Consider the following 13,059-nt stretch of genomic DNA (forward strand, 5'->3'; position numbering starts at 1 on the left):
AAGTTTGTTGTCTAGAAACACAAGCAACCATATGCTAAACACACAGGATAGTAGGATGCTAGTTCCCATACATTTTTTTTCAATTTTCCTTACAAATATAGGTAATTTTCCTGCTGCACTTGCTTTAGTTCTATGTGATTAATTGTTATTGGATGTGTTTTGTTTTTTATTGCAGCTTTCGGGCCTCTATGAAAGCAAACCTCCCATATCCAAAGCAAAAATGGCCGCCATAACCCGGTCGGCCATGAAGGCTATCAAATTTTACAAACACGTTGTTCAAAGTGTTGAAAAATTCATTCTGAAATGCAAACCAGAGTACAAAGTGCCTGGACTTTATGTGATTGACTCGATTGTACGTCAATCGCGCCATCAATTTGGACCAGAAAAGGATGTGTTTGCTCCACGCTTTGCCCGCAATATGAAGGAGACTTTTGCGAATTTATTTCGCTGTGCCCCCGAGGACAAAAGTCGCATTATACGTGTACTCAATTTGTGGCAAAAGAACAATGTATTTGCCCCGGAAGTTATACAGCCAATTTTTGATTTGGCCGATCCCAATCATCCCATATACTCAATGCCACCTGCCACTGCAGCTAGTTCCAGTGGTATGACCAGTTCGGCCGCAGGCGATACTTCGCAGGCAAATGGTTTGAACACTTCGGGCAGCTCAATGGATGTCAGCATGGGAGCTCCGGGAGCAAGTCAAGCAGGCGATGATAAAATGGCAGGAAGTTCCGGCGGCTTGGCAGATTTATCGGTAAGTGCTTGCTTAGGTTACTGCATCTAAGGATTAAAATAAGTATTTTACAGTCAATAGATTTCAACGATATTTTATGTAAAATTTCTATTATATTTTGTTGTCAATGCTTACCTATGGAATTTACAATAATTCTCCTTTAAACATGTATGTAGTCTGTTGTAAGTCCACACGAAAGAGCTGCGCGTAACACCAGCAACAGACAATTGGAACACAAACAACATAGTAAACGTTCAAACAATTCGGCAAATATGGCTTCTTCGTCGACTTCTAAATCTCGTGAGCATTCAAAATCAACATTGGAATCCATCAAAATACATCACCCGGAAACCTATAATAAATATCAGCGAAGTTCACATGATTATGAGGACAGTCATCATATGGCCGATGATGACGATGCCAGTAGTGTGGAATTGGAAAATGCCAAGAATTCCAATAGCCTTTTGGATGTAAACAAGAATTTTAAAAACAATTTTGTCTATATTTTATCCTTTTTTTGTTTTGAGATGATTTGATTTTAAACACAAAAAGTTGATTTATAACGACGTTATTAGGTGGGAAGATAGTGTTTCACAGGTCTTTTTCTCTTTGCTCTACCTTGGTCTAAGCAAAAAATACAGCTTAGCTAGTCAATAGAAAAATTTTGCCCATGAACATACCACCAAAGAACAGGGGCAAACTTCTCACATATCAATGAGTGTAGTCCGATTCAAGTTTAAACTCAATGATAAGGGGCCGAGTCCGAACGGCGTGCCGCAGTACGACACCTCTTTGAGGAGAAGTTTTACATGGCATAGTACCTCACAAATGTTGTCAGCATTAGGAGGGGAAAACCACCGCTAAAAATTGTTTCCGATGGTCTCGCCAGGATTCGAACCCAGGCGCTTAGCATCATAGTCGGACATGCTAACCTCTGCGCTATGGTGTCAGTAGACAAATGCGTCGGATTAAAAGACCTTTAAATTTCATTTAAATCAAATTGCCTGAGGTTTCAACGTCTTAAGTCGGCAAACGTGTTTCTGTGGAAGAAAATTGTAAAGGGAGTGGCGACCCTAAGATATATACATGGTCCCAAATCTTGAATTCAGACTCCCACTCTACTTCCCCCATAGTCCTTTTTTGTCCTGACGGCCCCACAAATCCCAAAAACAAGATTTCTGCTCGCAAATACTTGCCATTTCATATTCATACTGTCCCGATCGTATATCACGTCCGTTTAGGGTGTTTAATGGTGGGGCATTTCCCCAAATTTTTATACCAGACGGAGTGATCCGTCTGTCGAACTCCCGATTTGACTTTTTCAGCCCCTGGAAGCCGCAATTTTTGTCCGATTTGGCTGAAATTTTGCATGTAGTGTTCTGTTATGACTTCCAAAAACTGTTTCAAATACGGTCCAAATCGGTCTATAGCCTTATATAGCTCCTGTATAAACCGATATCCCGAATTGACTTCTCGACCCCCTGGAAGCCGCAATTTTTGGTCGATTTGGCTCAAAATTTGCAGATAGTGTTTTGTTATGAATTCCAACAATTGTGACAAGTACGGTCCAAATCGGCGTATAACCTGATATATCTTCCATATAAACCGATCGCTCGTTTTGACTTCTTGATCCCTTGGAAGCCGCAATTTTTGTTCGATTTGGCTGAAATTTCCAGATAGTGTTTTGCCTTGACAACAACTGTGCCAAGTACGGTCCAAATCGGTGTATAACCTGATATAACTCTCATATAAACCGATCTCCTGATTTGACTTCTTGAGCCCTTACAAGACGGAATTTTTGTCAGATTTGGCTGAAATTTTGTAAAATGTAGTGTTTTGTTATGACTTCCAACAATTTTGCCAAGTACTGTCCAAAAACGGTGCATAACCTGATATAGCTCCCATATAAACCTATCTTCCGATTTGACTTCTTGAGCGCCTGGAAGCCGCATTTTTTGTCCGATTTGGCTCAAAATTTGCAGATAGTGTTTTGCTTTGACTTCCCACAACAGTGTCAATTACGGCCCAAATCAGTCAATAACCTGATATATCTTCCATGTCTCTCGATCATCCTTGTTCGATTCCTAGAAGCTTTAATTTTTGCTGGTTTGACAGAAATTTGGTATGTAGAATAAAATTAGGCCCTACAACTAAATTGGTTTTCTATAAATTTTTAGCAGAATCCATGGTGGTGGATTTCCAAGTTTCGGCCCGGACGAACTTAGCACGCTTTTATTTGTTTTTTCCAAAATCGGGGTTTTGAGGTTTCCTAAGGCTATTGAAAATTGTGGTCATTCTACTTCGAGTTTCCGCTCTCTGCTCTCAAATACCCTTCTATTTTCCCCATCAACCGACTGAGTTGAGCCGTTGTCGCATATGTTATCAGGCTCAAATCCAGTTAGGCTCTCTCTGAAACTTGGAGAGTGCGAATCCTCTCCAAACAAAGAGTTCCAAGCTAGAGCACATGGTCAGAACGCACATGTCATAGTATAACACGCGAAACTGTCGAAAGGACGTCGATCTTTTGGGTAGTTCCAGACACTAAAGAGTCCATAATTAAACTGGAAGTAAGAAGTCCAATATGACCTTTAGCATTATTGTGGTTACACATAGAATTAAAAAAAAAACTTTTTCCAAGAACATTTAACTAAGGAACATCGGGGATACTAGGTGGGATTACCTCCGCTGAAAATTTTTTGATGTTCTGATCGGGATTTGAAATCAGGCGTTTAGCGTTAAGTTCGATTTGGTTTTTAGACCCAAGTTTTCTTGAGCAAAAATTCTTATAATTTTTAGCAGATTACAATTTTGACAAGACAAGACCACCTTCTGGTCAACTGGTTACTGAGATCCCTGCAAAAAAAGGTAGTGGATCTGCTAATATATAACTAAACGGCTGCTGGTATTGCTGCTTTCAAAAACAGCAATCGACTGTCGCCGATCACGCATCGAAGGTTCTGGGTGCCGGGTCACAGAGATATTCCAGGGAATTATATAGCAGAATAACTCGCAAGAGAAGGAAATACACATTCCAGGAAACTGGAATCTGTGGATGTGTCTCTAGCCTCGTTCTGGGGACTGCAAACACCATATGAGTGTGTGGCCCAATCTAAACTTGAAAAGGTTGTCGTTGTAGCAACATTTGCGTATGGAGGTGGCGATCCTCTTCAAGCAAACTCATTCCGGTCCATGGGACCAATCGCCACAGGAACAAGGCGCCAATAACTCGCCTCATCGTATTAAAGATCATAGGCACTTAGTATATATGCAAGAGCCGGTGCCGCCCGGCCTCTCACTGATACTCTCCACTCGATACCGCCGATTGTCTGCGACTGTCATTGCGCTTTCACTTGTTGTTGTTGTAACCACATTTTCATGTGGAGGTGGACGGCCTCGTCAAGCTCCTGTAGGTGAGCAAGCTCATTTCGGTCCAAAGGACCAATCGCCGAGGGAACAGGGTGGCCATTGGTTATTGAAAGGCGTCATCAACATCATAGGCACTCAGTATTTGTGTAAGAGCCGGTGCCACCCGACCTTTCACTGAGACTCTCCGCTCGATACCGCTGATTGTCCGCGACTGGAGTTACAGCTACTCCGCATGGAGCATTCCACTATCCGCAAACTGTGGTCGCGCCCGGTAGCTCGCAGCTAAGCTTCTCGTGACAGAAATGAACACTACACAGATCGGAACTCAATGTTCCAGCTTGTGTGGTTCTTCTTCTTGTGACTTCTTGTGACAGCTAAGAGCATCACCCAGATCGCACCTCAAAGTTCCAGCCTTCAAAAGGTTTTCGCTTTGCTGTAGTTGGTTAGAACGGATGTAAGGTTGGTGTTCGCCCTAGAAGAAAAAAATAACCTAAAAAAAGCCGAGAAGTAGTGTAGAACGGCGCAAGGCACCGGCGAAGAAAGAGGAATGTTAGGGAAACCAACACACAAGACAAAAAAAGGGCGTTTCGAAGTGGTCTTGGAAATGCCATACGACTAGACTAGTCCTAGGAGTGTCGATGTTAACCCAGAGAAGACTGAAATCTGCCTGTTCACAAGGAAGACGAAGGTGCACCATGTTTCCTCAAGAGAAAAACTTCGATATCAGATAGAGCCAAATACTTAGAAGTGATCTTGGACAGGAAAATGAACTGGAAGTGCGATATTCGCGAGCGTATCCAGAAGGATCACATATGTATGACATTAAGTGGATGGGCAGAACCTACGGCATGTAGGCTCGAAATGGGGTCTGAATACAAAGATGTGGATCACTTCAAGGACTAAAGGAGGTAATGCCATGACAGACAGTTGTACGTACCGGATTAACCCGATGGAGTCCTTCATCGGCAAGGTCCTTAGTGTACAACACACTGATACAACAACAACAACAGGAGCATGAATAGACCAATACTTGCTTACGTCTCAGTAATTTGGTGGACTGCAATGGAGAAAAATTCAAACATAAGGATCATACTACAGATTCATAAAAAATGTTATCTTGGCGTAGGCGGGGCGATGTCTACCATGCCCACTGTGGCACTAGATACTATTCTAGATACCGACCCATAGATATACAAATTAAGTGTGAGATAGCCGCTGCGACTATGAGACTTAAAGCGATGGATAGGAGCAGGTCACCAAATTTGCACATGAACCTTCCTTTAAGGAACAGGGGCAAACTTCTCACATATCAATGAGTGCGGTTTGATTCAAGTTTAATCTTAAATCCAAAAGGAGAGCCGAAGTTTTTACATGGCATAGTACCTCACAAATGTCGTCAGCTTTAGGTGGGGATAATCACCGCAGAAAAAAATTTCTGTTCTCGCCAGGATTCAAACCCAGGCGTTCAGCGCGGCAGAACGCCATCGCGGCAAAATGGGCACTGCTGCCCAAAGACGAATGTCAGACATTTATAGGAGAAAATAGGCTGGGCATCGAAATAGAGTTCCGTCCCAGTTCCGAAACACTGATAAGGATCACTACCAGTCACTTGGCCTCCGGAAAGAGTGTCAGCTCTTCTCCACCCAGAACAAAAAATGCACATGATGCTGAATGCCTGGGTTCGAATCCTGTCGAGAACATCAGAAAAAATTTTTCAGTGGGGATTATCCCTTCCTTATGCTGGCGACATTAGTGAGGTACTGTACCATTTGGTATGGCAAATGCAAATTTGCCCATGAACATTCCATTAAGGAAAAGGGGCAAACTTCTCACATATCAATGAGTGCAGTCCGATTCAAGTTTAAGCTCAATGAAAGGGGGCCTGATTTTTATAGCCGACTCCGAACGTCGTGCCGCAGTGCGTCACCTCTTTGGAGAGAATCGCTTTTAGCCGTGCCACAGTGCGAAACTTTCTTGGGTAGAAGTTTTTACATGACATAGTACCTCACAAATGTTGGCAGCATTCGGAAGGGATACCCATTGTTGAAAAATTTTTTCTGATGTTCTCGCCGGGATTCGTGTCAGGCGTTTAGCGTCATAGAAGGACATGCTAACCTCTATGCTATAGTGTCTTCCACCCAGACCAGACCACCCAGAAAACACCCAGTTACGTTTCGTGGTTGTTGTTGTAGCCACATTTTCACGTGGATGTGGCGATCCTCGTCAAGCTCCTGTAGGTGAGCTTTCGTTCCGGTCCAAAGGACCGATCGCCGCGGGAACAGTGACCATTGGTTATTTAAAGACGCCAATAACTCACCTTGTTATATCAAGCATCATAGGCATTCAGTATTTTTGCAAGATCCGTTGCCTCATGGCCTCTCACTGTGACTCTCCGTTCGATACCGCTGATTGTCCGTGACTGCCGTTGCAGCTACTCCGTATGGAGCATTTCATTATCCGCATCATGTGGACGAGCTACCGGGCTAGTAGCTAAGCTTCTCGTGACAGCAATGAACACCACACAAATCTGACCTCAATGTTGCAGTCTGTGTGGTGCTTACAGCTATCCCGTGCGGGTACGTTTCCTGATCACTCTTTCTGCGGTTTATGTCAAGCCCATTGCCTACGCAGACAGCTTCCTTAGGACCCCTTGCCACCCACCATGATGACGACGTCATGCGCGTATTTAACCAGTTATCCCCAGTCCTCCTCGAAGGACCTTAGAAACCTTTTAAACCAAAATATCTAAGTGACCAATTGCAGACTGCCACTATAAACTATCCTGGCCACGTCTGTCTGTTTGTTATAATCACGCTAAAATATTCAAAGAGACATTTATAAAGTCAAATCTTGGTAAACCTACTTTTTTTTGGAGTTTGCCCTAGAATAGCTTCCATATACACCAACTTTCTAATTTTACTTCTTAATGTTTCAGTAGTCGTTTTTTATCCTATTACGTTGAAATTTCAAATGGTTAGATTTCTAGTGGCCCCTTTCTTTATGTTGTTGTTGTAGTAGCAGAGTGTGGCACACTGAGGCGGCAGCCCTTGCCGATGAAGGAATTCATCGGGTCAATCCGGTACATACAACGGGCTGCCATGGGATTGGCCCCTTTCTTTATAATTTCCAGCTCTTATACAGAGTTAAATCTTGGTTTAGATTGTGAAGGGTACAAAGGGCTTATTTTAAAATCTGATTTTTAAAAAAAGTTGTTTAGCTCTATTAGCCCTTCTGTCATCTGCGACAAATATGGTGATCTAAGAACCAGTTTTCCATGTGGTCCCCACATATACCGATTGTTGGGTTTTTCTTTTTTCACAAGGGGTATTTTTTATTCTTCTTTATTTAGAAATTGTATCCCGATCTATATTTTTATAATCATTAATTTTCATTTAATTTTTTTAATTCCTTTTATTATTGTAATTTTCAGCAAGCTTTTAATGTTTAAATTTTCATTATTTTTTTTTCAAAATTGTAGAACAACAATTTGAAACAACTGCTGAATGATCCCAATGTACTGCGACAATTGCAAACTTTGCAAAATTTTACAAAATTCAAACAAGATGACAAACAACACACTTTACGTTTACAAGAGGAGGCATTCGAGAAACATTTGCAAAATGTTTTAAAGGTATTCTTAAAAAAATCAAAAAATTTCAACTATTTTTTTTATGGCCAGCAGTATGCCTAATTTTTTATTATAATTTTCATTTAATAATTTATGGCGAACTTTTTTTGTTTTATTTTTCTTTTTTTTACAGAACTCATCTGCTGGACCTTCAAATCAAGAGTCCAAAGAAGTGGAATTTGTATCGGAAGAAATGGGTATAGAGGTATGTACCGCTGAAGTTTCTAATAATGCCTTTGTTTTGTTTATTTTTCTATACTCTCTTAAATGAACTTAAAAAAAAGGATTGAGGCATAATATTGATACAGCTTAGAAAAATTTAAATCAAATTTAAACTAAAAATAAAGTAAAAAGTCGAAAAACAACAACGCTATAGAAAGAAGAAAAAAGTTTTCGATGTTCATCAAAATTGGAAAAAGAACCAATCACATTGTTACCAGCTCAGTCGAAATTGAAATATTGGGTTGCCCAAAAAGTAATTACGGATTTTTCATATATAGTCGACGTTGACAAATTTTTTCACAGCTTGTGACTCTGTAATTGCATTCTTTCTTCTGTAAGTTATCAGCTGTTACTTTTAGCTTGCTTTAGAAAAAAAGTGTAAAAAAAGTATATTTGATTAAAGTTCATTCTAAGTTTTGTTAAAAATGCATTTACTTTCTTTTAAAAAATCCGCAATTACTTTTTGGGCAACCCAATAGATTGAAAATTGACACATGAAGAGAAGTTGTTCACCGGGCCGCATTAGTATGTTTGTTGTGTAAACCTTAGATTACACACGAATTCCCTGCGTGTTCTAAGCATATATACCAGTGAAAAGCGAACTATGAACTGTGGGCCGGCAGACGGTAGGCCTAGAGAAAACACGATAGTGCCGAAGATAGTGGCCTAACCAACCGCCGAAAGATCCACTAATGGTGTGTTTGTTTCTGTGACTGAACCGCCAGCGTGTTTGGAATTTCTTTTTTTGTGGCCTAACCAACCGCTGAAACGTCCACTATTGGTGTGTTTGTTTCTGTGCCCGAACCGCCTGTGTGTCTGGAATTTCTTTTCTTTAATCAATAAAAAAATAAACAAGTAAGAGCGTGCTAAGTTCGACCGGGTCGAATCTTACATACCCTCCACCATGGATCGCATTTGTCGAGATCTATGCGCAAAACAAAGAATATTGAATAAGAACTGTTTTGCTATTGGAGCTATATCAATTTATAGTCCAATTCGGACCATAAATTAATACTGAACATTGTAGAAGTCATTGTGTAAATATTTCAGTCCATTTAGATAAGAATTGCGCCTTGTAGGGGCTCAAGAAGCAAAATCGGGAGATCGCTTTATATGGGAGCTCTATCAAGCTATAGATCGATACAGAACATATTGGACACGTACGTTGAAGATCAAAGTTTCTGCCAAATCTGATGAGAATTGCGCCCTCTATAGGCTCAAGAAGTCAAGATCCTAGATCGATTTATATGGCAGCCAAATCACGTTTTGGACCAATTTGAACCATACTTACCGCAGTTGTTGGAAGTTATACCAAAGCACCACGTGCAAAATTACAGGCAAATCGGATAAGAATTGCGCCCTCAAAAAGCTGAAGAAGTCAAGGCCCATGATCGGTTTATATGGCAGCTATATCAGGCTATGTACCGATTTGCACCATACTAAGCATAGTTCTTGGAAGACATAACAAAAAAACCTCATGCAAAATTTCAGCCAAATCGGATGAAATTTGCGCACTCTAGCGGCTCAAGAAGTCAAGATCCAAGATCGGTTTATATGGCAACTATACCAGATTATGAACCGATTTGAACCATAATTTCAAAATTTCAGCCAAATCGGATAGGAATTGCGGCCTCTAGAGGCTCTAGAAGTCTAATTGGGAGATATCAGGTTATTTACCGATTTCGGCTAATGTTGTTGGGAGTAACACCAGAACATTTCATGCGAAATTTCAGCCAAATCGAAAAAGAATTGCGCCCTCTAGAAGTCAAGACCCCGGGTCGGTTTATATGGCAAAACAAGGACCCATTTGGCCCATTTACAATCCCAACCGACCTACACTAAGAGGAATTATTTTTGTAAAATTTCAAGCGCCTAGCTTTACTCCTCAAGTTAGCGTGCTTTCGGCAGACGGACGGCCATTGCTAGATCGACGTAAAACGTCATGACGATCAAGAATATATGGGGTCTGAGACGCATATTTCGAGGTGTTACCCCCCATTCCTATGGTGGGGGTAACAAAAATATTAAAAAAAATGTAAAAAAAAAAATTAAAAAAAAAATTAAAAAATTTACTAAATATTAAAAATTTAAAAATGGTAATTGGTTAACATAAAAAAATACAAAAAAATGTAATAGTATATACAAAATGATCGTTTTTATAAAATTATATATAAATATAGCTATATTAAAATTGCACGAAAAAAATTTATTTAAATTTGAACGAAATGAATTCATAACTATATTAAATTACACTAAAAAATGTAAAAAAAAATAAAAAATTGAAAATAAAAAAAAAAATACAAATAAAAATTAAAAATAAAAAAAAATACAAATAAAAATTAAAAATTAAAAAAAAATAAAAAAAAATATAAATTAAAAAAAAAATAAAAATAAAAATTAAAAAAAAAAAAATAAAAAATTTAAAAAAATAAAAAATTAAAAAAAAAAAATAGAAAATAAAAAATTAAAAAAAATAGAAAATAAAGAATTAAAAAAAAAATAGAAAATATAAAATTAAAAGAAAATATAAAGTAGAAAGTAAAAAAGAAAAGTTTAAAAAAATATTTTTTTTAAATAATTACTAAAATATAAAAAAACAAAAAAAAAAACTTTAAATTTAAATAAAAAAAATATTTAAATACAAATTAAAAAAAAAAATAATTAAAAAAAAATTACAAATAATTTAAAGAACATAATAAAAATGAATTAAAATAACGAAAATTAAAAATAAATAACAATAAAAACAATGAAAAAAATTAAAAAAAAAAATAAAAGTAAAAAATTAATAAAAAAACAAATTATAAAAATTAAAAAAAAATATTTTAAAAAAATTAAATTTAAAAAAAAAAATATAAAAAAATAAATAATTTAAAAAGCTCTAAATCTGTAGAACAATCTCTATAGTAGCTATATCGAAATATGCCCGATCTTGGTCATCTCAGGATTAGAAACCAAAGGCCGCTTCAGCGAAATCGGGTAATAAATGCGTCTTTTATTGGCCTAAAGCCCTAAACTCACAGATCGGTCTATATGGAAGCTATATATAAATATAATTCGATATATATTATTCAAAAATTATGTAGCAAAATATTTAAAAAACAAAATTTCAGACAGATAAAAAAACAAACATTTTAAACGTAAACTAAAAATATATAAAATAAAAATTGAAATAGGTTAAATAATAAATAAGAGAATATAAATAAAATAATAAAAATAGATAGGTTAGGTAAGGTTAAAAAGAGAGTGCAGATATTAATCCGCCCCATACCACTATGGACATACACCTAAGCCAGTAATCTGTATGTTGTGCGTTCTAAGTATTGGGTTGCCGAAAAAGTAATTGCGGATTTTTTTAAAAGAAAGTAAATGCATTTTTAATAAAACTTGGAATGAACTTGAATCAAATATACTTTTTTTACACTTTTTAACAGCTGATAACTGACAGAAGAAAGAATGCAATTACAGAGTCACAAGCTGTGAAAAAATTTGTCAACGCCGACTATATGAAAAATCCGCAATTACTTTTTGGGCAACCCAATACCAAAAAGTAACCGCAAAAATAAATAAATAATAAAAAAATAAATGAAAAGAGAAAAATTAAAAAACAAAAATTACAAAAAAATTAAAAAAAAAAGTTTTAAAAAATTTAAAAAAAGAATTAAAAAAAAATTTTTAACCAAAAAATAAAAATAAATTAAAAAATATCAATAAAATAACAAAAAATAATACATTAAAAAAATAAATTTAAAATTTTAAAATAATAGCTAAGAGAAAATTAAGAAAAAGAAGTTTAAAAGTATTTTTCGTACGCATAAAATTAAGAAAATATAGAAAGTACAAAAATGTAGAACAAATTAAAATTAACATGAAATTTCAATCCCATGGCAGCTGGTTGTATGTACCGGATTGACCCGATGAATTCCTTCATCGGCAAGGGCTGCCGCCACAGTGTACCACACACTGCTACTACAACAACAACAACAACAACATGAAATTTATACAAAAAATAAAAACAAAAAATCACAAGCAAAAAATAAAAATAAAATGAAAAAAATACAAATTAAAATTAAAAAACAAATTTTAAAATTAAAAAATTTAAAAAATTAAATAGATAAAAGAAATTAAAAAAAATAAATTAAAAAATACTTTTACGCATAAAAAAAAATTAAAAAATTAAGATTAAGAAAAAAATCTTAAAAAATTTAAAAATTAAAGACCATTTTCAAAAATGGAGAACAAATTAAATAAAAGAAAAAAAATTAACAAAATTAACAAAAAATTATACAAAAAACCAAAAACAAAAAATTACAAGTAGAAAATAAAAATAAATTTAAAAAAAAATTATCAATAAAAATAAAATAAATTAGAAAAAAAATTAAAATTGAAAAATTTTAGAAATAAAATAAAAAGAGAAATTAAAAAGTACTTTTTCGTACGCATAAACAGGAATTAGAAAAAAATGTAAAAATTAATAAACAAAATAAAAAATATAAAAAAAATAACAAAAGTAGAATGTACTTTTCGCCATAAAAATTAAAAAAACAAATTACAAAAAAAAAAAAAAAAATTGGGTGCCGGGCTACAGCGGTGTAACGGAGAATGAAAAAGTAGATAATCTTGCTGTAAAGGCCTTAGTACTGCCATCAATAAACTTGGGTAACCCGAAGTCTTTCGGGTTGAAGCAGTCCGATTTAAGGGCGTGGGCTACGAACGCGCATTTAACACTGTGGAACAGTGAAACGGTCCGTAGGACTATGAAAATCCTATAGGGAAATCCAGATTGTGGCAAGACGAGGCTGTTACTGAAAGGAAGTAAGCAGGAGTATCAGGTCATATGGGACTATGAAGCCCACTTATGCAAAATCTATAGCATGTGTATGGCATGTGGAGAAGATGATGAGACGTTGCAGCATTTCTTGTGGGGCACGTCGCGGCTAACATGCATCGGCACTTTGATGGGGACACAATACTAGACATGAACCAACTAAGGGATTTTGTAAATAGCACAGAATTCCTGACTTAGGTAAGTTAGGTTGTAGTATTTGGGGCGCACAACAAGCCTATTACTGGCTTATTTATATATCCATAGTGGCATGGGGCGTATTAT

The 13,059-nt window shown here is 36.5% G+C and overlaps 1 protein-coding gene across 2 annotated transcripts in view; it reads left to right on the forward strand.

Annotated features, from left to right (window-relative positions):
* LOC106094149 (SR-related and CTD-associated factor 4) overlaps positions 1 to 13,059 on the forward strand; it is a 28,823-nt gene that overhangs the window by 1,032 nt on the left and 14,732 nt on the right. Inside the window, exons 2-5 of one of the 2 annotated variants that reach the window (XM_059370616.1) lie at positions 176 to 757; positions 913 to 1,206; positions 7,581 to 7,733; positions 7,864 to 7,935. In XM_059370616.1, the coding sequence (XP_059226599.1) occupies positions 176 to 757; positions 913 to 1,206; positions 7,581 to 7,733; positions 7,864 to 7,935 (1,101 nt within the window). The remainder of the gene's footprint in view (positions 1 to 175; positions 758 to 912; positions 1,207 to 7,580; positions 7,734 to 7,863; positions 7,936 to 13,059) is intronic. The other variant, XM_059370617.1, reaches the window with a different exon arrangement.

The sequence above is a fragment of the Stomoxys calcitrans genome, chromosome 5 (genome assembly GCF_963082655.1).
Source record: "Stomoxys calcitrans chromosome 5, idStoCalc2.1, whole genome shotgun sequence".
Taxonomy (NCBI): domain Eukaryota; kingdom Metazoa; phylum Arthropoda; class Insecta; order Diptera; family Muscidae; genus Stomoxys; species Stomoxys calcitrans.